Here is a 23,901-nt window from a genome sequence, read left to right on the forward strand (position 1 = left end):
TGGAATGAATATCTGTTGTGGTTTTATTTGTCTGTCTGTCCGTCTGTTTGGTTTTTTTAGACAGGGTCTCTGTGCAGTCCTGTCTGTCCTGGACTCGCTTTGTAGACCTCAAACTCAACAGAAATCCACCTGCCTCTGCCTCCCGAGTGCTGGGATAAAAGGCGTGCGCCACCACACCCTACCTGGCTCTGTTGTTGTCTCGATTTGAAACCCCTAATGCCTGTTCATTTTTACCAGCTTTTCACTTGATCAATCCCACATGTATTTGATGAGCTCTATGCTCAAATATTTTTAATTAAATTTTTTGAATTCTGTGTTTTCTTTTTTGAGGTGTTAGTTAGACCTCATGCTTGCTAGGTAAGCACTCTCCCACTTCCCAAGTCTTTTGTTTTCTTCTGATTATTCAATAATTGTTTATATAATATGAAAACAAGATGATATCAAGGATGTGGCGTGTACATATTTTTGCCTGCTCTGTGGCTTGCATTGCTCCTGCTGCTGCTGCTGCCACCGCCACCTTCTCTTCTTTTGGGGATGATAGTGGAAGATAATAAATGATGGTCCAGTGCTTTTGTATTGGTATGAACAAAATTTATTGTGCAGTGTTTTTATATAGAAGTGATAGCTTAGTCAAGAATATTCAGTGATATTTTTCAAGAATTAATGTATGTAAACACAGGCGTGCTAGCGCCTGACTATAATCCCCCACTTAGGAGAATGAGACAGGATTTGTGACCAGATTGTACTATATTTGAGTTCCAGGCAGCCTAGACTAGAGTGAGACCCTGTCTCAAATAATCAAAACAATAAGAGCTGCCCTGTATAATTACATACCCTACAGTTCCCAGACACTGCAGAGATGCTGTGCCCTTCAAGTAGAGATAAGAAGTGCAGGGATACCAGTTGTGTTTAGTGGCTGCTGTGCTGTGTCTGTACATTCTGTATTCCTGAGCAGAGGAGTCCCAGAATGGATATTGGATCCTTTTTACCTTTTCCAAAACCTGATTTTCATTCTTAGAAGGCTGTAAGAAATGGGGCTCCATTTGATCTACTGTTTCCCCCAAGATGCTTCTCTAAATTTAGATGGGCCCAGAAGTCTAAAATCAGTCTGGTGTGTCCTTGTCAGCAGTGCCCTGGGTAAGCAGAGAGTTGTACTGCACATGCGTACTTCCTTCCCTTCCTTGGACAGTGCTGTTTTATGACGAGGCCTCTCTGTCTTGCCCAGTTGTCCTCAAACTCTCAGTCCTCTGCCTTACCCATTGAGTGCCTGGGGTGACGAATGTGAGCCACCATGCCCAGCACTGCCTTAGTGTTGAGGAAATATAAACACCTTTTTCTTTTATTATGTATACTTTTCATGTGTCCTAAGAAATCTTTGGCAAAATGGAGACCACTCAGATTTCTTGCTTTTATGGAGAGCGCAGCACAGACTGAAGCCATTATCACTGATGGATGACCAGGTGTCCCTGCATGTTTGTTGAGAAGCGTCTTTTTCTGCTTGGTGCCTGCTCTTCTGTCTAAGATGAGTTAGCTGTGTGTCTGGAGGTCTCCTGCTCAGTGTTCTGAGTTATGGGAGGCCTGCTCAATGCACGCCTTGTAGCTTTGTAATTCAACATTTGCTCATGCTGAAATCAGGCAATGGAAGGCCTCAAAGTACTTTTGTTTGGCTATTTTAATTAAGCCTTTACACTTCCAAATGAATTTTACTATCATTTTAAGGAGTATAAGTGAATCTGAGGCCAAAATGTTTCTGTTCTTAACTCCTTTGTGCCCTCTTTTTTCTTTTTCCTTATTTTAAAGTTGAGAGAATCACACCTAGATTATTATATAAGATGATAAAAGTACTTAAAACACTGCATGGCCCATATGGATGCTCACTGAGTCTTGATAGTTGTTTTAACAATCTCAGATATGTTTGGGTCCATAGCTCAGGTAACGCAATCAGATTATAGTTCTTCTCGTTCTTCTCGTTCTGCCTTGGCTCAGAAGCGTTGCGAGGTGGTTGGTAGCAGCCCCAGAGCTACACTGAGCAGGAGCAAAAGTGTTACTTCTTCTTAACCAGAACCTGCGCTTGAGATCCTCAGCCTTAATTGACCTGACTTCAGTTCTGTGTCCGGCTCTGAGTCAGTCATGTAGGAGGCAGGCCTCCAGCTGGGTTTACTCACTGTCGGTCCACTTGGACACTGGACAGTCAGTTCTCAAATGTGGTAAAATCAAGGGAAATGTGAGTGGGCAGAAATCAGTCCATATTAGGACTAAAACTCATAAATGTCCAGTGCACACACATGCTTACTGTTGTGATGGTTGGTGGCAGGTTTGCATAAGGGAAAACCATGACTCTTTCCATTTGATTTCAGTTAATAATGGGACTTGGTACCCAGGGGGCTGAGAAGAAGAGTGCAGCATCAATTGCTTGTTTCTTGGCAGCCAATGGTGCCGACCTCAGCATTCGAAATAAGAAGGGTCAATCACCACTTGACCTCTGTCCTGACCCAAGTCTCTGCAAAGCGCTGGGAAAATGTCATAAGGAAAAAGTCAGGTGTGTAGTTTCTGTTATGGTGTAACTCAACACTGTTGGTACGTGCCATGCAGCTCTGTAATGGAGGACCTGATATTGTAGGTGTCTTGACCTTTGCGCTGCCACTTCCTTCCTGGGAACCGTTTCCTCTATGAAGAAAACCTCATTTCATGTTACAGTCCCACATTATGTATACTACTTTACTTACGATAAGCTTAAATAACTTTTCTAGACCAGTTTGATCTTCTAGGAAATCCTGCCAATCTGGAGTTTTAAGGAAAAGCCTTACTAGTGAAAATGCTGTGATTAATGTTGCAGTATTTTCCAGTGAAGAACAGCTTACTCTCCATGAACAGAGCAGCTCTCATGGAAAGTCTGTAATGATTCTTGCACCTTCCACCAAGACCTCGAAGACAGATAATAACAATAAAAGGTTAATGGAATAAACAAAACAGCCAACCACTTATGCCAGCCCTGGTGGCACACGCCTTTAATCCCAGTGCTTGGGGATGCAGAGGCAGGTGGATTTCTTTGATTCTGAGGCCAGCCTGGTATACAAAGTGAGTCCAGGACAGCCAAAAGAAAAGAGAAGAAGAAAATTTTAATTAGTTTTATTTGTGTGTCTATCTGTGGAGGTAGAAAGTTTCAGAACCCGCTTGGAGCTGGAGTTATGGGAGGTTGTAAACCATCTGCTGGGGATGCTCGGCACTGAGCTTGAGTCCTCTGAAATAACAGTGCGTTCTCTCAACCACTACGACATCTCTTCAGCTCTCTTTTAATTTAAATAGTTTAAATGGGAGCCGGAGCTAGGTTACCAGCTCAATGTAAGTATTTTAATGTATGTATTTTAATTTTTTTTTTAATGTATCTATTTTTTAAAGTATATCTTTAAGGAACTTAGCCTTCTGTTATAGGAATGTACAATATATCTATAAATGGATACAAGGTATTCTCATTATTGAAGCAATGATCTTGAGCAGTGGGGTCTTATGATAGAACCTTTATGTACATTCATAAGTTTCTAAACCTGCATTTACTTTTTATAGTTATATTCATTATACATACATGCATTTTCCTGCCTGTTTCTGCGTATTTATAAGAAGTAGTCTACCTTTCTATAATAGGTTTTGTTTTGTTTTTTTTTTTTCCCCGAGACAGGGTCTCTCTGTGTAGCCCTGGCTGTCCTGGACTCACTTTGTAGACCAGGCTGGCCTCGAACTCACAGCGATCCGCCTGCCCCTGCCTCCTGAGTGCTGGGATTAAAGGCGTGCGCCACCACGCCCGGCTCCTATAGTAGAATTTTATCCTCCTTAACAACACATTCAATGGAATGGCAGAGCAGCAGCCGAAGTACCTTATTTAAGTTTTCATTTTTTGTGAACTCTAGTGAGGCTTTTAAATTAATATAGCAATATAGTGCTACTTAGGATTTTTTGTTGTTGTTGTTTTCCTGTGGTTTCTTCTGCTTTTTCTATATACATAGAATGTGTTTTAAATTAAATTTCATTTACATTAGTTTTTGATTATATTGAGACAGAGACTCAGTGTGTTGCCCTGGCTGTCTTTGAACTCACTCTGTAGACCAGGATGCTCTTGACTCAAGAGTCCCACCTGCCCTGCCGCCTTCCTGAGTGCTGGGGCTACAAGTGTGCACCTCTTCACCTGGCTCACTAAGTTAACTTTTGCTTGTGTTTTAAGTTCTTTATTAGAAATTCAACCTTTTTCATTGTGTATTAATTTAATTTGAAGATTGACTGATATTAGAAAACTGTGAAGATACAGAGAGGTTTATAACTTGGAAAACTGGAGCATTTAGTACTTTTTTGGTCTATGCTTTTGAACAGTAGAGCTGTGAAAATGAGCAAATTTAACTTTTTTTAAAAATAGGAAAAAAGGTTTGACATAAAGTTGTTGACATTTTATCTTTTAGTACAACCTGTCTTTATTTGTACTAATGACATTCTGCATGTTAGAAAGTTAACAAATTTGTCTAGTGTACCCAAATCGGCTTGGTTTGAAACCCTTTGTTTTATCAGTGGCCAGGTGGGTTCTCGGAGCCCTTGTGTGATCAGCAGCGACTCTGAGACCCTAGAGGAGTGCATGGTGTGCTCAGACATGAAGAGGGACACGCTCTTTGGCCCATGTGCACACATTGCAACCTGTTCTCTGTGCTCCCCGCGCGTCAAGAAGTGCCTCATCTGTAAAGAGCAGGTTCAGTCCCGGACAAAGGTAATGAGCCGCTGCCCTGCTGTGCCGTGGGATTCTGTGAGGCCATGACCAGGCTTGCTGTAAAGAGCTCAGTGCAGGTTTTGTGAGTTGATTTCTAGTCTAATCTTACTGCTGTACCTTGCCACATTGATTATTATTAGAGTTTGAAAGCCATAGTTTAACTCTTAATTTTCTTAGTGTACACTTCTTTTTTATATCAAAGTATAGTAGTTAAAAAATAGTTACTGTTCTTCTTTCAAAGCCATTTACAACTTAGATGCATTGAATTTTATTTTGTATTGTGTACTATGGAGTTTTAAATCTGGAAAATGTAAAAAGCAGACATGTTTAACCAACTCAACAGATTGGCTGTTATTAGCTGTTTTGACCACAAGGAAATAGTGACACCAAGTGGATGAAGGGGGAACCAACAATTTCATTTAATAAAAATAGTAAAATTAGTATTTAGAGGAAAGGGTGTTTTTAGATAAATCATTTGGATTCTTTAGTAATTAGGAAAGTATAAATAAATTCCAAATTAATACAGATTTTTTTTGTTGAATTAGGAAATAAAAGTCTTTTGTTTGTTGATTTTAATTTTAAGTTCTAATAGTCAAAGAGGCCAGAAGTCCATTCTCTGCTCAGACTCACAAAATGCTTTCATTCAGCTGTTCCTCTCATGAGACTGTAACCTGAAGAAATAACCCAGAAAGAGGAAATTTGTACTTAGAAATACTTTTCTTTTAAATAGGAGAAAAGGTAGATAAGTGATTGTTTAATGAATTTGTTCTGTTATTTTAAACCTGTATACATAATATTAGATAATTTATTAGCATTGGTGGTAGTTTTTGAGTTCAAAAATATCAAGAGACTAAGCCAGGTGCCGGTGGCAAAGCCTGTAATCCTAGCACTTGGGAGGCAGAGGTAGGCAGATCTCTGTGAGTTCAAGGACAGCCTGGTCTGCAAAGTGAGTCTGGACAGCGAGGGCTACACAGAGAAACCTTCTCTTGAAAAACCAAAAAAATAGCAAAACAAAAGACTATCAGAGTCCAACCAGGTTTTGCTGCACTAAACTAGTATGCCAGGTATGCCAGCTTTCTACAGCACCGAGGCATAGGCTGCGAGAGCACACATATATGAAAGCTAGCAAGAGCATAGTGTTTTAGTGGTTGGATGGTGTTACAGGTGGTCATTTCTGGACAGTAACACTAATAAAAGTTAAATGTGGCTATACTGTGAGTAGACTGTTGGGAAACAAATGCGAAACTCAGTGGTATGAGCTAGAGGGAAAAGGGCGCTAGAGTCATGGCTGTCACAGTACATGGCAAGGTTTATACATTGTAGATGACGTCAGATGGAAATTACGAATAGGTTGTAGAAGACTTGAGGATTTAGTGGTGGGAGAGGGTGAGGAATAGCCTAATAGCTTTGGGATCCAGGCAGCATGGGAATTGATGAGGTCCTAAAAGTGTGGGTTTTATGAAGAATTCCCTGGATGGAGGTAACACAAACTCCCCCTCTTGAACTTTTAACAGTTTGACTAAACTGGGTAAGATTTTGTTGTTTTTTAGTTTTCTCACAGTCAAATGTTTTAGTACTTGTTTATTAACATTTCCTTTTAAAAACTAACTTCAGCCGGGTGTGGTGGCACATGCCTTTAATCCCAGCACCCGGGAGGCAAGAGGCAGGCGGATCTCTGTGAGTTCAAGGTCAGCCTGATCTACAAAGTGAGTCCAGGACAGCCACGGCCACACAGAGAAACCCTGTCTCAAAAACCTAAATAAATAAAATAAAAATTAACTTAAAAAATTTTTTTAAAGAAAATTAACATTTAGCTCCTTGTCCCTGACCTCAGATGAAATGGAATCTTTATATACAGCTCTTTGTGTCAAGTAGGGAGAGGAATGCAGAAATAGTGCCTGCCGAGCTCAGGTGCCGGCAGAGGAGCAGAGGGCGGGGCTTCCGTACAGGTGGAGCACACTGCGTGCACGCTGCTGGGGTTTCGCACTTTCTCTGCAGTTGTTCACTCTGTTTTTCTTGCTGTAGATTGAAGAATGTGTGGTGTGCTCTGACAAGAAAGCTGCTGTTCTTTTTCAACCTTGTGGACACATGTGTGCTTGTGAGAGTAAGTAGCCTTTTGGGAACCTCCTCAGTGATGGCATAAATATAGAAGAAATTAAAATTTACATATTTGATTTATTTGTTTATTGGATAACGTACAGAAAATCTGGGCAAGCATTTAGTGCCTTTTTGGTCTCTACCTATTTATTTATTTATTTATTTATTTGGGTTTTTTTGAGACAAGGTTTCTCTGTGTAGCCTTGGCTGTACTAGAATCGCTTTGTAGATCAGGCTGGCCTCGAACTCACAGTGATCCGCCTGCCACTGCCTCCCGAGTGCTGGGATTAAAGGCATGCACTACCACGCCCGGCCTTGGTCTCTACTTTTAAGCAATAGAGTAAGTATACTGAACAGTTTGACTACTGAAATTCTGTGTTCTATCAGACTGGATTTTTAAAAATTTATTCTGTATTTTGTGTTTATTTTTGTATTCCTACAAAGGATCTATCATTTTCACACACAGTTAAAACTTATTTCTAAAAATATTAGAAATCTTTATTTCCTATTAGAAAGCTCATCTTTTTTGCTATAACATTGTTTGAATGTCCCTTCATTTGTCTTCGCCTTAACTTGCCTTTCCTGTATGGCTGTCCGACTCCTCGGGCTCACACAGCACATGCTGCTTGGGGCTGTGACCTTGTTCTGTTAGCTCTTGGGGTAGAAGTCTAAGAAATCCTTTCTTTAGGAGGACAGTGCTGAAGCTCTCAAGATGCTTTGACTCCGTGGTCCTCAACCTTCCTGATGCTGCAACACCTCATGTGTGGTGGCCCCAACCACAAAATTATTTTCACTGCTTCTTCATAACTATGATTTGATACTGTTATGAATCGCAGTGTAAATATCAGATATGCGACCCCTGGGAAAGGGTTGTTCAGTTCCCGGTGGGGTCGGGACCCACAGGCTGAGAAGCACTGCTTTAGCATCTCCCTAAGCACAGTGTGAAGGCTGTGGCTCTTTATACCCCTCACAGCTTTCAGGGTGTGAAATTCTCTTTTCTTGCTGTTTTTTGTTTATTTCTCTTACTTATCAATAAAAGATCTCAAAAAGATTAACACCTTTTAAAAATAGTATTTCATATTATAAAATAGGTTAGTCAACAAGTGTTGGTTTTTAATATGTTATCTGGTTAGCATATAGAGTATGCTAACTACATGGTAGTTCAATCTCAGTTGGTATACATGCCCTTTAAATGTTGGGATAAATTTTTTTTTATATTTATTTATTTCTTTGTATGTCTATAGGTTGTATATGTATATATGAGTGTGTGCCTAATGTGTGTGGGAATTAGAGGGCACTTGAGGGAGCCCTTCCCTCCTTCCACCCTGAAAGTTCCAGGGCTCAAACTCACATGGTCAAATTTGGCCACAGGTATCTTTACCCACTGTGCCATCTCTTTTTTTTCACCCCCAAAGATTTATTTACTTATTCTGCCCACATGTGTGCCTGCATGCCAGAAGAGGGGACCAGATCCATGATAGATGGCTGTGAGCCACCATGTGGTTGCTGGAATTGAACTCAGGACATTGGAAGAACAGATAGTGCTCTTAACCTCTGAGCTACCTCTCCAGCCCTCACCCACTGAGCCATCTTACAGGTCCCCTGAATATGTATGTTTGTTTGTTTGTTTGTTTGCTTCTGGTAAATAACTAGACAACTAGTAGAGAAGGTCAAGGATTTATGCTGTTAACAGTTTGCCTCAAGTAACTGTTTCGGTTTACCAAGGCCTGGTATAAAGGCTGTTGTCATCAGCTGTCAGAAGGACACAATGAAAGACTTAAGTAAACTTTTGTAGGTCAGAGGTTGGCAAACTTTTTCTGTACAAGGCCAAATACTCAATGTATTTTTTGGCTTTGTAGGCCACATGGCCTCTGTAGTACCTACTCACCTCTATTTTTAGAAAGATATAACTATAGAAAGTTATAGTTCATGTAATTGTGGTGGTGTGCTACTTGATTAGTATGTCATACATTAATTCTTTAAGAAAAAAATCTGCCCTCAGACTGAAGACTAATCTCAAACTTGTTAGTGCTTGCCTACTGCATATTACATAATCAAGTGTGAGGACATTGAATGTTCATGTTTTGGTGTCAGTCATTGGATGTAGTAACTCAGCCTGTCCGCATCCATGATTCCATGCTTTGATAAAGTTTGAAATGAAGCAGACTTGCATGCTAAATGCTGATTTAAAAAGAACATGTTGACGTGCTATGCAATTAATTAACAAGTTCAAACGTAAGGTGATATCAACAATCAATAATGTATATTGTGCCTAGTTTTCTTTCTTTAAGAGTTTTAAAATTAGCCATGTGTGGTGGCGCACGCCTTTAATCCCAGCACTCGGTAGGCAGAGGCAGGTGGATCACTGTGATTTCAAGGCCATCCTGGTCTACAAAGTGAGTTCAGGACAGCCAGGGCTACACAGAGAAACCCTGTCTGTGGGGGTGGGGAGTTTAGAATTCAGGCTAGAGAGATGGCTCAGAGGTTAAGGGTACTGACTGCTCTTCGAAAGGTTCTGAGTTCAATTCCCAGCAACCACATGATAGCTCACAACCATCTATAATGGGATCTGATGCCCTCTTCTTTCTTGCTTGTGGGTGTACATGCAGGCAGAACACTGTATACATAATAATAATAAGTAAATCTTTTAAAAAATGGTTTTAAAATTTGTATTCTATGTATATGGGTGTTTTACTGGAATGCATGCCTGTGCACTATGTCCATGCAGGGCCTGAGGTGGCCAAGAGAAGGAGCCAGGTCCCCCGAGATTGGATCGCAGATGGGTGTTAGCTGCCATGTGTGGGGATCCTCATGAAAAGCAGCCAGTGTCCTTAATCACCACTAAGCTGTCTCGTCAGCCCCAGTGTTTGTTTTCCATATTGAGAAAGGCTAGTAAAATGTAGCTTATAGTCTTTGAAAACTGATCATGAGAAAGGTAGTCTCGGGGAAACACTTTCGTGTTTTCCTTAAACAGTACATTAGAGATAAGTACATGGTAGCTGACAGAAGGAACACATGGGAAAAGAAGAATGAGCCGTGTGCTGTGGAAAGTGTTCTTAGGCAGTTAGCGTTAGACCGTGTGCTGTGGAAAGTGTTCTAACTTAGGCAGTTAGCATTAGGCCGTGTGCTGTGGAAAGTGTTCTAACTTAGGCAGTTAGTATTAGGCCAGCTGCTGTATTTTAGCGAAGCAGAGGAACTTTCCCCAGTGAGTTCTTAGTGATTTGTCCTGTTGACCTGGAACAGGCATATCAAGAACGAGCTAATGGGAAAAGAGCAAAGCTCCTTGGGGACTGCCTACAAGTGTCACAGTGTGTGCAGACAGTGCACTATACCTGCCTCATTTCAGATGCTTACAGCCTGAGTGTGGCAGCATATGTGTCCACAGTATTTCTCTCCATTTCCTAAACTTTAAGATCTTATTTTGTTTTTTTATTGGTTTTGTTTTGGATTTTTGAAGCAGGATCATAATTGTATACCACCATTCCCTACTAAGCACTAAGATTTGGAAATATTTATTTGAAAAAAAAAATCACCATTCAGTTACATTAGAAAATGTTTTCATAGTAGGTTCTTTGTTCTAACAGACAATTCTCAATCTTAGGTTAATAACATGACAATAAGGTAGACTTTTTATTTCTTTTTATAACTTGTTGGGCAGTGGTGGCACACATCTGTAATCCCAGCACTCAAGTAGACAGAGGCGGGTTGATATATGTGAGTTCGAGGCCAGCCAGGTCTGTAAAGTCCAGGACAGCCAGGGCTACACAGAGAAAGCCCTGTCTCAAACAACAAAAACAAGTAACTTGGTATAGATAGGATCTGGTATGTTTCTTTATCTTTACTTCAGTGTATGGTTAATATAGAAATATATTAAATAGAAATATAGCAGAGAAAGGCAATGTTGTTTACATTGTAGCTAAAGAAGTGTTACTCGTTTTCAGACTGTGCCAGCCTGATGAAAAAGTGTGTGCAGTGCCGGGCAGTAGTTGAACGAAGGGTGCCTTTCATCATGTGCTGTGGGGGGAAGAGTTCAGAAGACCCCGCTGATGATATCTGTGAGTGTCTTCTCTCGGCATTTACCTGCTTTCCTTTCTTGTTGGGTTATCCCCCAGTACTCTCTCCTGCTGCCTTATTCAACCTAAGATTTGTGAGTTAGGTTGACAGAGGAACAGATATGGTTTTTGGTGAGTTTTGTTTTGTTTTTTAAAGTTACAAGAAATGTAAAATTAGATTTTTAATTAGTGTGTGGAATGCTTATAAACTTTCACAATGTGTATATGCGTGTGTAATGTGGGTGTCTGTATGCCTTAGTAAGTGTGCATGTGGAATTCAGAGGACAACTCTATGGAACTGGTTCTCTCTTCAGCTTTTACATGGTTTCTGGGAATCTAGGCTTACAGGGCCAGCACCGGGCATTTTTACCACTGAGTCTTGCCACCCCAACATCAGACTTTTGCGGCTTTGTAATATGAAGAATGTTATGTTCTTGCTTAACAAATGTTTGCTTTCTGTTTTAAAGATGAAATTTAATGGCTGTGTATGTGTGTCTCTTTCTGGGAGTCAGATTAATTAGGTATATACTCTACCAATAATCTGTGTACCAGCCCAACTTAGTGTATCTGGAAATGGGGCACTAATTCCAACTTAATTTCTTTTTCAGTTTACAAATGTTAATTAAGTTGGTCCCTTCATATAGCAGGCTTCCAAAATCATGTAAGTGGTGTATGTTGCACAGAATAGAATTATTAGGGACAGAGTAAAGGAAGCTGAATTGTAGCACAGACAAGTAGAAAGACGAGAGTGAAAGTCACTGCTCATGCTGGCAGGCGCTGACCTGCGCACAGGGTCATTGTCATCGGCATGCTGCATGGAGGTACACATGTGCTAGACACGTAGTTGACAGTTCTGGAAATGGATCCATGCGCAGCAGGAAGAGTCTCTGGAATTGGCTTGGGCGTTTGGAAGCTCAGAGCCTACCCAGTGACACACTTCCTCCAATAAGGCCACACCTCCTCATCCTGTCAAGTAGAACATTCCCTGATGACCAGGCATTCAAATCTGTAGGCCTGTGGGGCCGTTTCTTTTCAAACCACAGCAGTCAGTGAGCTGGCTCAGCAGATAAAGAGCTTCCTGTGTAAGCCTGACACCCAGGTTCAGTGCCTGGAGCTTACGTAAAGGTGGAGAATGGTGTCCTTGATTCTTGGTTTTATAAGCATGTTTTGTACAGATGAGGAAGAGCATTGCTACATATACCACTGCCCAAAGCTCTTGTCTTTTTCACAAGTAGAGAAGGATAAAATTCCCAGGCACAGGTATTAGCTGGAATAAAAGGCCAAGTTTGGACAGAGCAGGGAAGGTAAAATCCGAGAGCTCTTAACACAGCCTTCTGAACTTTCAGATCAGATCCTTAGCGATAAGGAACTCTTGGCATAAAGAAAAGAGGGTCCTGTAATCCCCTCTCCCTCATCCACTCCTCCATTTCCCTTCAGAAGATTAATAGCAGCCTTCCCGGGATATCCTCCAAACATGGCAGAAGCCAGTAGGAGAAAAAGGGTCCCAAGAATAGTCCCAAGAGCCAGAGATCTACCCCACTTGGACTGCTAGGAGTCCTACAAGAACACCCCGCTACACAACTGCCACGTACATGCAGAGGCCGCAGCTTTGGCTACTTCAGGCGCTGTGAGCCCCTATGAGCCCTGCTTAGTTGATTCTATGAGTGTTCTCACGGTGTCCTAGTCCCTCTGCCTTCTGCAGTTCTTCTTCTCCCTCTTGCATGGGGTTCCCTGAGCTCTACCTAATGTTTGGCTGTGGGTCTCTGCATCTGCTCTGGCACATGCTTTTAATCCTAGCTCCTGAGAGGCAGAGGCCAGCAGATCTCTGAGTTTTAAGTCCAGCATACTCCATATGGTGAATTCCAGGACAGCCAGCACTACATAGTAAGACCTAGTCTGAATCATCATCATCATAAGCAGCAGCAGCAGCAGCAGCAGCAGCAGTAGCATCATAATGAGTTCCATGCCAGCCAGAGCTACATAGTAAGACCTTATATGAATCAGCATCATCACTATTGTTGTCCAAGTATGGTGGGCTGCTGTACAGGGTTGCCTGTAATCTGAACCTTACTTGGGAGGTGGAAGTAGAAGGATCAGGAATTCATGGCCAGCCTTGGCTACATAGTGAGTTCAAGGCTAGGCTGGGCAGTGTGAACCCTGTCTAGAAAGAAAGAAGAAAAGGAAGGGAAGGAGGATACATTTTCTTTTTTAAGTCATCTAAGAGACTCTTGCAGTATCTACTTTGCAGTGGTTCTAGTGGCCCATGAGCAGAGAAAAGGAGCATACATGCTTGTGAGCTTGCCAGAGGAACAAGTAGCCCCTTGCAAAGCTTAGAAGTTCTCTTTTGCTACAGACCTCTTTCCCCACCACCACCTTTTTTATTTTAAAAATATGTATGTGTGTGTGTCTGTGCATGTGTAGGTGCCCACGAAGGCCAGAGGCATTGCATCTCACTGGAGCTAGAGTTACAAGTGGTTGTGAGCCATTCAGTATGGGTGCTGAGACCTAAATTCTGGTTCTCTATAGCAACATTGTGTGCTGTTAGCTCCTGAGCACTCTCTGTAGCCCCCCAAATCTGCTTCCTCTTGAAGATTATAAATGGGTATTATGTGGGTGTCACCACTGTATCTTCTGTCTCAGTGTGGATAGCATCGGCCTCCTTCACCCCTTTCCTGCGTTGAGGAGCCTACAGAGCTCAGCGCCTTGCACGTGGATGCAGGCATTCCCACCACCAAGAATCTTCAGCCCCACAGTTATGTCAAAACAGTAATAACTAAAAAGACTTTTCTTGAATTCTGTTCTAGCAAGTGGGAATATCCCGGTGCTGCAGAAGGACAAGGACAACACCAATGTCAACGCGGATGTGCAGAAGCTGCAGCAGCAGCTGCAGGACATTAAGGAGCAGGTAATGATTGCATCCCTCCACCCAGTGCCACTTACTGTGCCACTGAATGTGCGCCTGCTGCTGTAATGGCCTAGTCTCCAGGAGTCACAGTTTGTGAAAGCAAGTCACCAGTGCCACTAAACCCTAAGAACCTCAGCGAGGTGCCGCTCCAGCCTGCTGTGTGAGGAGTGCAGAGAGGCTGTTGGTGTCAGTGGGGGCAGACAGAGATGCTGCTCCTGAGACTATACAGGAAAGCTGTTCCTGTGACAGACCCAAGCAGGGTGCTGTGTAGGACACAGACCTGCTGGAAATCAGTGTTACAGTCTGAGCAGTCGTCTTCTCTGCTAGGGAAAAGCAAAGGGAAGTCTGGTCAGGTTGTAGACTTCTGTGTCTTGTGTACATTTCTATGTATATATTCTCTAATAGAACATAAAAGTATGTAGGTATATGTAGGGGTTATGAGACCCACTGCCCAAGATGACTCATGACCATGTGAGAACTAGTTTAAAACTCAATGCGTGTATATGCTAGGCCTTTGTTCACATATCTGAAGAGAGAAAACACTTTTTGTGGAGCTGGTTTTTCCTATAGATTAGGATTTAGCAATAATTGCTGTATAGTGACTAAGTAAAGATAAATGATTTAAAGGGTTTTTTTTCCTCATTTGTCTCCCCTCTTTCCTTTTGCATATGTTTGAGTGTGTGGTATCTGTACATGTTTGCATGTTTGCAGGTACACATAGGTATGCAAGTGCATGAGCATGTGTATGCACATTATGTAGAGGCGTGTGGTTGACAAGTGTTTTCCTTGATAGCTCTCTGCCTTCCTTGTTGAGGCAGCTGCCCTCCTGAACCTGGAGCTCACTGTGTGGCTAGGGTGGCTACAGTTTGCTCCAGGCATCCCTTGATTGCCTTCTGTGCACTGGGGTTACAAGTGGATCGGTGTGCTGACCTGGATTTTACATGGGTTCTGGGGGTCTCAACTCTGTCCTCACTTGCCCAGCGTATACATTGTGGGTTTCATTATGGCATTTCTATAAATACATATTATTCTTTGTTCTTATTTGTCACCCTCCCCATACTTACATGATCAGCCTTCCTTCCTCTTGTTGGGTGTCCCCTATCCCCTACCCCCGCTTAGGCTTTCTTACTGCTTCTCTGTCTCCTGTGTTCCATTGCGTTCTTAGACCCCTGCCTTCGTATATCCCTCTCGTACTCCTCATTTTGCTTCACATCTAATCAATATGGATATATACATGCACTTGTAAAAAGTTACGTCTAGATTATGCATATGAGAAATATTTGGCTTTTTGAGGCTGACTCGCTTCATGTTGTAACAGGGTTTCCAGCTCCTTCCACTTTCCTATCAGTGTCATCATGTCATTCTTCTTCATGGTGGAATTCCATCTCTATGTACCACAGTCTGTTGATGGCCACCTAGGCTGTTCATGTACTGTGTGCAGTGCAGCAATGAATGTGGGTGTAGTTACCTGTGCTATACTGAGTCCAAGGCGTGGGACAGCTAGATCCTACAGTAGTTCTGGCTTTAGTTGGTGTTTGTTTGTTTGTTTTTAAAGAATCCTCATACTAATTTCTGTAAACAGTGGCATCAGCATGTGCCCCACCAATGTATAGGATTTCTCTTTGTCTACATGCTTGCTAGTACGGTTTTGTTTTGTTTTTTGGCAACTGTTCTGACTTGAGTGAGATGAAAGTAGTTTTTTTTTGGTTTTGTTTTGTTTTGTTTTGTTTTGTTTTTCGAGACAGGGTCTCTCTGTGTACCCTTGGCTGTCCTGGACTCACTTTGTAGACCAGGCTGGCCTCGAACTCACAACGATCCGCCTGCCTCTGCCTCCCGAGTGCTGGGATTAAAGGCGTGCGCCACCACGCCCGGCCGATGAAAGTAGTTTTAATTTTCCTGATGTTGAATACTTTCTAAGATATTTCTTGGCCATGTATTTTTTTCTTTTGAGAATTATCTATTTGATTTTTTATCCATTTGTTGGTTGGATAATTGTTTACTTTTTGGAGTTTTATCTCCTGTGTAATATGTAGTTGATAGAAGTTGTCTCCTCTTTTTATTTTAGTTATGAGGTATATATGTTTATGACTGTGCATGTTATGTGTATATCTACGTGGAAGCCAAAGGTCGTCATCAGGTATTGTATTGCAGGCTGGTCTCAGACTTGTAGTGATCCTCCTGCCTCTGCTTCCAGAGTGCTGGGAGCATATGTGCCACCATGACAGACTGTAGATCGTCTCCTTGTTGACAGCTGCTTTTGCTATGGGAAGCCTTTTCATTTCCTGCATTCATATTTATGTAAGGTTATTAATGTAGGTGGGAACATTTTGACTCATTCTAACATAAAGTAAAGCAGCTTTGGGCCTGGAGAGATGCTCAGAGGTTAAGACCTCGTTTCTAGAGGTCTTGAGTTCAATTCTTGGCACCTACATGGCAGCTCACTATTGAATGCCCTTTTCTGTTGTGCATGCATGCAGATAAAGCACTTGTATACATAAATAAATCTTTTTTTTTTTTAAATAAATAAGACGATTTAAAAAATTTGAAGCTCTCTGTGTTTCAGTTTTTTTCCCATGAGACACAGAAAGATCTTCATGAGTTAGGGGCCAGCCTGGTTTACTAAGTGAGTTCCAGGACAGCCAGAGCCACACAGAGAAACCCTGTCTGGAAAAACAAAGCGAAAAGAAAGAATAACACAAATGTGTTTCCTTTTAGAAATACAAGTTATTAATTACACAGGATTTCTCCCCCACCCCCTCTGAATGGAGGCTAGAGGCTACAGCCTCATAAATGCTGGGCAAGTTCTCCACCTCTGAGCTGCATCCCTAGCCTAGGGGCCCAGAGTTCTTGAAAGTTTTAGTGGAATGAAGCTGTGTTAGTGCCACTAAATGAAGGGGCTGACTTTCTAGAAATCTAAAAATGTGACACCCCCCCCCCTCAATCTTGCTTTTTTTGAAATTTCAAGATGGATAATTGTAGCAGTTTTGTTTGTCTTTTATGGTGGCCTTAGTATCATCAAAGTTACTAGCTGCATTGCCATAGCCTTGAGGCCTCATGTAGTAATCCAGGCATCCCTGCTCATTTTCTTTCTATGTTAGCAAGGAGAAAGAACTCATAATAAGTGTTACATTTCCGTAAAATGGGGTTTTGTAAAGTATGTTTTATGAAAAAATCATGACTTCTTACTAGAGTAGCCAAAAGCACATAACTAATGTTTTCCTCAGTCGTATTAGCAGAGTAGTGCAGTGAGACCTCGGGGCCACACGCTGCCAGCTGACGTGTCCTGAAGGTGTTCTGAACCAGGCTTAGCCTGGAAGTGACTACTAGGAGGACTGGGTGTGTTGTGCCCAGCATAGTGCCTAGCAAGGGCCTTCAGCGGCCTCCTCCACTGCACCCCACTTCAGTGCCACACAAAGACACCTGGGCACCTGGAGGTGGCAAGTCGGCTTCAGGTGCAGCAGGCCTGCTTTTATCCGTTGACCAATCTCCTTTTGTAGTTAGCATTATTTACTTATATAATAGTTACTTTCAGGATGTGTTCTCATTTATGTTATGTTTATTTGTGAGCAAGAGTTTATGTGCATCTCATAAATGTAGAAGGCAGTGGAGGTCAGATCCCTGGAACTGTGAGCCAGTGTGTGCGCGCTGCGAGCCAAACTCAGGCCCTGTGCAAGAGCAGTAAGAGCACTTAACCTCTGAGGCGTCTCCTGATCTTCGTAATGTCTGTTTTATGTATCACTTTTATACTATTTTGAAAGAATAACTAATATCTGTTTTGTAGGAGTGATGCTTTGATAGAACAATTTTTGAACAACTAATTTTTAAATAACTAACATATTTTTAGCCGGGCGTGGTGGCGCACGCCTTTAATCCCAGCACTTGGGAGACAGAGGCAGGTGGATCGCTGTGAGTTCGAGGCCAGCCTGGTCTACAAAGTGAGTCCAGGGCCACCAAGGCTACACAGAGAAACCCTGTCTCGAAAAACCAAAAAAGCCAAAAAACCATATTTTTGACTGTGGTAGCACACACTTTTAATTCCAGTATTTGGGAGGCAGAGGCAGGTAGATCTGTTCTGGGTCTGAAAGCAGCCTGGTCGACATAGTGAGTTCACCAGCCAAGGCTCCATAACAACACCTAGTCTCAAATCCCCCCTCAAAAAACAAAAAGCAGCACACACCTTTAATCCCAGCACTTGGGAAGCAAAGGCAGGCGATTCTCTGTGAGTTTGAGGCCAGCCTGGTCGACAAAGCAAGTTCAGGACAGCCCTAGTTATTACATAGAGAAACCCTGTCTCAAAAAACAAACAAAACCTGAAATTTTTATTTCTGAAAAGCAATAGCTTATTTGTTCAAAACCAGAAGAGAAAACTAATGACATGAAAAAGTTGTCATGTTATACTTAATGGCTCACATTTACTCATTGTCTCCTTACATTTCAGACAATGTGCCCTGTGTGTCTGGATCGTCTGAAGAACATGATTTTCCTCTGTGGCCACGGGACATGCCAGCTCTGTGGAGACCGAATGAGTGAATGCCCAATTTGTCGCAAGGCAATTGAACGGAGGATTCTTTTGTACTGATTAAGAAACACAGAGTGTTTTGTTAGTTCTAAAGTATGTGATCATGAGGTCTTAGTAAGTTCTAAAGCTAATGGGAAGTTTAATCTAATGGGCTAATCTGTAATTTCATAATTTCCTTCTTAGAATGGAATTAGACTATAGATGTACCACCATCACAACGAAAACATCATACAGTGTTTGAGATTGCGCGCGCGCGCGCGTGTGTGTGTGTGTGTGTGTGTGTGTTTCCCTCTTAAATCAAATCCATGGCAATTCATAGAAAATTTGCTTTTGGCTTTGAGGAGGAAAATTCTTTAAGGACCTCCTTTCACATGTTTTTATTGCATTTTTCTTTTTTAATTTATACATATGTTAAACCTTAGAACTTGACTTAAAAAGTCAATATTCTGTCATGATTTCACGATTGTCATGATTTCACATAGTGAACTGACATAGCTGTTCCAAAAAGTCATACCTAAGGTGAGTGCGGCAAGTCAGACTGTGTCACATGTGTTAAATGATAAAAGTAGTGGAGATGCCACATGGCTACGTCAGTACTGAAGGAAAGTTTGTATTTCAAGATAACTAGCAGTTATCCAAATGATTGTTTATGAATTTTTAGGTAAGTGGAAGTATGGGCTAAGAGAATAATGGATTTATTACCTTATTTTCTAGACTTAAAAGGAAAACTTAAATAAATGACTAATTTCAAAATCAACAGTAGATGTGAAAAGAAAAAGCAAAATTGTAGTAAGAACTGAAGGCTAGCACAGAAAGGTGCAGGCGCACCTCCTACCTGACCGCTACTGCGGCACTCCTTGTGTTAACTTGTCACTGCTGGACCAGCCATTTGTACATGTGTGAAAAGTCATTTCCGTTGTGTGCAGTGACAGCTGACCTGGGCTTGGTCTCATCAGTGCATGCACACCATCCTGTCTGTGCCTCTGAGGTCTGCTCAGCTGGGTGATGCACAGTTAGAGGCAGCAATCTTCTCTGTACGTCTGTTAATTCTGACAGTGTTACAGATTCTACCTTCATCAGAAGCCTTACTTCCATTCTCTCTCAGATAGTAGTTTCTACTATAAAGAACATAGTTTTTCTTCATACCTACAGATGAATACTCTTTAAACTGCCCCCATTGACTCAGATATACTACATAGCTTAGTGTCAGGTAGTTACTTAGAAGGGGGTGTGGGGCATTTATGGGAAAGCATGTGATAACATGTTGACTTGGCTAGACGCCTAAGCATTTTATCTTCTTTAAATGAGTAATCTTTGTATCTAGCGTAAATATACGCATAAGTGTTTGGAGATTCCTCACTGCTCGACTATAAGAAATAGCTGTTTACAATAGTGTCTACTATGTACTGTGTATAAACTTAAGTATAGTGTTCTTTAGGAATAATTCCCCCCATTTAAATCTGTCCAGCTTGTTTCTGTTTTTCTGCTGTAGCAACTAAATGTGGGAGAGCAGGGTCTAGCCTGGCTACACTCTGTTGCTGGTGGTTTACTTGCCACCACCTTTGCCAGGCGTCATAGTGAGCTGTGCTGGCTGCATTGCAGACTCAGCAGTTCCATATCCGCGGTTAGCTGAGTAACTGCTATATTTCTCTTTTGTGTTTTTGAGAAAGAGTCTCGCTATGTATTCTAAGCTGGCCAGGAACTTACTGTGTAGCTCAGGCTGGTCCCAACCTCATGATCTTCCTGCCTCTGCCTTTCAAATTGTGGGATTATAGGATGAGGACCCCACCACATCGAACAGCTGGTAATCATTTTGGATGGAGTAGTCTTTATCAGTTTCAAATTAGGAATGTTATGTTCTGACTCTAGCTATGTAGTAAGGAACCAATGAGGCTATTTTCTAAATACAATTTGAAGTTAAAAAAATACATCTGATGACATGATGTTTACATAAAAGAGACAGGCTGTCTTCTTACAGCCTTGGAAATAGCCAAAGTGAGGATCTTTTCTTCCTTGCCATAGGCTGCCCAACTCTTTATCCTCGCCATCAGGCAAGGAGGGATGGCTGCTGCAGTCTGTGGATGCAAGAACCCGTGGGCAACAGCTGCATCTCACTCACATCACTGTTCTCTGTCTCCTGAGCTGACGAGCTCCAGCATGTCTCCTCCATGGCAGAGCACATTCTTTTAGGAGACTGTCTGTGAGGGAAGCTGTAAAGTCTGCAGTGCTGGAGACCTGGGGTTTATGCTATGGATACAAGATAGTCTTCTATTCAGTCTTCAGGAACCTAAAGTTATTGTTAATTTGTTTTAGGTTTACAGGAGACAGACCAAGAACTGACTCATGCCAGTGACTCCTCCCCACTCTCTGAAACTGCTACCTCTTAGTCTCATCACAGTACTTGGCCCCTTGGGTATATTTCCTTCTTGTTACCCAAACTCTGTTTCCTGTGCCTCGGAAGAAGTCTTAATTCCCTTAGAATTATTTTTACATGACATGCATTCATTTTTTAAAGTATTGGACTTTAGGGACTGATGGGGAGGTCAGCATCTTGGTACACTCTCTGTGTGTGCTGCAGTTGGACAGAAGGACAAGATCCTGAGACACTGTTAGCATCCCTTGCTGCTGTCTCAGGAGAGCTGTGGGGAACAATATTTGGATTCCCTTTCTGCACCCCTTGCCCTACCACATCTTCTCCTTTATTCAATTAAGACTGTCAGCTTTCTCACTCTAAATATATACAATTTGCCAGACGGTGCTAGCACAATGGCCCTTGTTCACACAGTTTAACATTCTTACCTGGGCTGTATACATGCATAATTTTACTGGGAGCAAGGTTTTCAAGACAAGATAATTTTATATTAGTGTAGGAATATTATACTAGGCAAGTATTTAGTTTTGTTGCCTGAATTATGCTTAAAGTATTTGTAATTTAATAATGGCAGATTAACCAGAAGTCTACTGAAATGTAAAACTAACTGGAAATAACTTCTTAAATTTATATTTTTGGTGATTTTAGCCTGAAAGAACATTTTACTTTAAAATGTTGAAAATGCATGCTGCTTAAGATTTGTCTAGTTCAAAATTCAAACCTTGCTGGGTCATTTTTACACATAAGAGCATCTTGGGTAATCATGTGTTGCCTCATAGATGTTCTTTGCTTATTTTGAATTCTGGACATGTTTTGGACTAGGAAGAGTTAAACTTGTGAACTAGGACAGTGCCAAGTAGAACAGAGTTGGTTTAGGACATTGGGCTGCAACAAATAGGAAACAAAAAACAATAAGCACAGATGCGGGAAGCAGTGTGTAGGATTTGCACAGTGTTAGTGGAGAGGGCATATTTAATTATAAAATAAAAAGGATTATAGGTCAATTTTTTTCATATGGCTTGCCATTTATTTTGTAAATTACAGATTAACACAACTTGCTTTTTTAAGCTCTAAAAGGAAAAGTACTTATCCTTTTAGAATGTCTGAAACGTTTATAGTAAAATTTATATAAAAACTGGCTCATGGAATACATTTTTGTTTTGCTTTTTATTGCAATGAGAACCACATATCATAAAGTTTGTCATCCTGACTTCTGAACATGTCACTCCCTTTGTTGGGAAACAAGCGTGGAACGTCATCCTGCACAGTTGAAATGCCGCATCCTTCAAATACTCCTCCTTTCTTTCCTCTGTACAGTAGGGTTCTGACTACAAATAAAGCAAGGAGAGTCATTTGTGTTTGCAAGATACAAACCTAGGTAGATATCAGGTTCCTAAAATTTGAGGGAAGGGCATCTCTCCTCTGCCGTAATTGTTATTTTTACATGTATATTAATTGAAAATGTTTGTTATTTCATTTTGAGCCAGAGGTGAGAAACATATTTTAAATATGAGAAATATGAGTTGAGTTTGGTTTTCTGCTATATTGGGATGGTAATAGATTTTCACAAGTAATTTGTGCCTTGTTATAAACATCAATTGTCACTGAGTGTACCTGTCAAAGTCTCAGAACACATTTTTCTTTGAAAATGGCAACCTAGTTTAGCTTGCTTGACTGTTAAAATAGGAGCTTGCCCATGCTACTTGATAATCATGTATGCCCTTTGACACAAGCATGCGTGTGCGCGGCAGTGTTGGTAATTACAGCTGTGTTTCTAAACCTGAATGTGAGAAGGCTGCTCAGTGTAGTTTGATGTATGTTGCTTCACTGCAGTGAGGGAGAAATCCTTTCACCTGAGCGTCACTGGCTGATGAATGGCTGGCGGTGGGTAAACTACAGTGTAAAATAGGAGTGGACAGTTAATAAAGTTAAGTTGCTACTTTGGCATTTTCTACCTCCTTTTCTACCAGAATATTGCTTTTCTTTTCCCCTTTTAGCATCTTGTCTTATTTGTTAGTGAAAAGGAAAGAACCTTAGGTTAAAGTTAGGTTTCCTTCCTCTTTTTTTGAGAACTTAAGCAATAGAAGTACAGGGAAAGTGACCTGTCCCATTAATTTGGTGCCTAAATCTAAAAGTTTTGAATTGATGTGTAGACTGCCTAGGAAAGATGTGGTGCTGAGTATTTGGACTGCCCTGTAGAGTTCTCTTGATTTTATTTCATAAACATGACTTCTTTTCTCAAAAGCAAAGTGGTTTTCTAATATTTTATGAAATAAGCAAATATGCCATTTTATCTGAGTACAGTTTCAGGAAGCTATTGAAAGTTCTGACTCAGGGCTTTTTAACAGTTTAAGCAATTGTTAATATATTTTGGAAACTCCATCTGCATACGTCTTCAGTGCCTTGAAAGAACTATTAACTTGGCAGCACTTAAAAGCCTTGTAGGCAGTGTCCAGTGCGCTCCTAATCACACTGCTAAGGACTGTGTGTGCTGGATTTGCACGTTCTCTGAGGGAAGTGTTGTGCCGCTGCACTTGGTTCTGGTTTTGTGAAAATGATTATCAAGGCCATGGCACTGTTACCAGAAGAGTGGTGTTTGCTGTCATTATGCACATCACCTTACAGGGAGGCTGTGGAGAGGAGAGCTCATGCTCCTGTCTAGGGCAGAAAGGATCAGTTCGGGAAACAGGTCATCTTCCTCTCAAGTGGAGGCCAAACCAAGCCAAACCCTTCGTTAATTAATTAGGTAAAAAGAAATCATGAATTGCATGTCATTCTTAATGCTGATCTGTAGACTAAATGCATGTTTTTGTGTTTCTTTCAGTATGTGTCTGCCATTTTAAGTACAGTATATTCAACTGGTAGAAAAAAGGTTGACTCAAGTGTTTTGCTTTTTTACTTTTCCAGTTCTTTTTAGCTTTCAATGTTGGAATAAATTTAAGTCTTGTTTATGGATAAAGTTTCTGTATGGAAAAATGATTCTTGCTTATTAGCTTTTGTTTAAAAAAGCTTAGTAAAAACTAAGCTTTTTAGAATAAATGCAAACATTTACCATTAATAAAACATGTGGTGTATTTTTCTCTGATTTTTTTTAGAAATTATTCTTTATAATAATATAAATGAATTTTTATTTCTAAGGCATTTGAGAGCAGATCTCAATGTGTCCGAAAAATCCTATTATTGGAAAGAAAATTAATGTTATCTTTGAGG

The 23,901-nt window shown here is 41.2% G+C and overlaps 1 protein-coding gene across 1 annotated transcript in view; it reads left to right on the top strand.

Annotated features, from left to right (window-relative positions):
* The window catches only part of Mib1 (MIB E3 ubiquitin protein ligase 1), a 100,001-nt gene extending 81,437 nt beyond the window's left edge, over positions 1–18,564 (top strand). Inside the window, exons 16-21 of the mRNA XM_051163085.1 lie at positions 2,358–2,539; positions 4,555–4,747; positions 6,773–6,851; positions 10,786–10,899; positions 13,701–13,801; positions 18,240–18,564. Coding sequence (XP_051019042.1) covers positions 2,358–2,539; positions 4,555–4,747; positions 6,773–6,851; positions 10,786–10,899; positions 13,701–13,801; positions 18,240–18,380 — 810 coding nt within the window. The 3' untranslated portion in view covers positions 18,381–18,564. The remainder of the gene's footprint in view (positions 1–2,357; positions 2,540–4,554; positions 4,748–6,772; positions 6,852–10,785; positions 10,900–13,700; positions 13,802–18,239) is intronic.
* The last annotated feature ends 5,337 nt before the right edge of the window (positions 18,565–23,901 follow it).

Source organism: Acomys russatus, chromosome 20 (genome assembly GCF_903995435.1).
Source record: "Acomys russatus chromosome 20, mAcoRus1.1, whole genome shotgun sequence".
In the NCBI taxonomy this organism is placed as follows: Eukaryota; Metazoa; Chordata; class Mammalia; order Rodentia; family Muridae; genus Acomys; species Acomys russatus.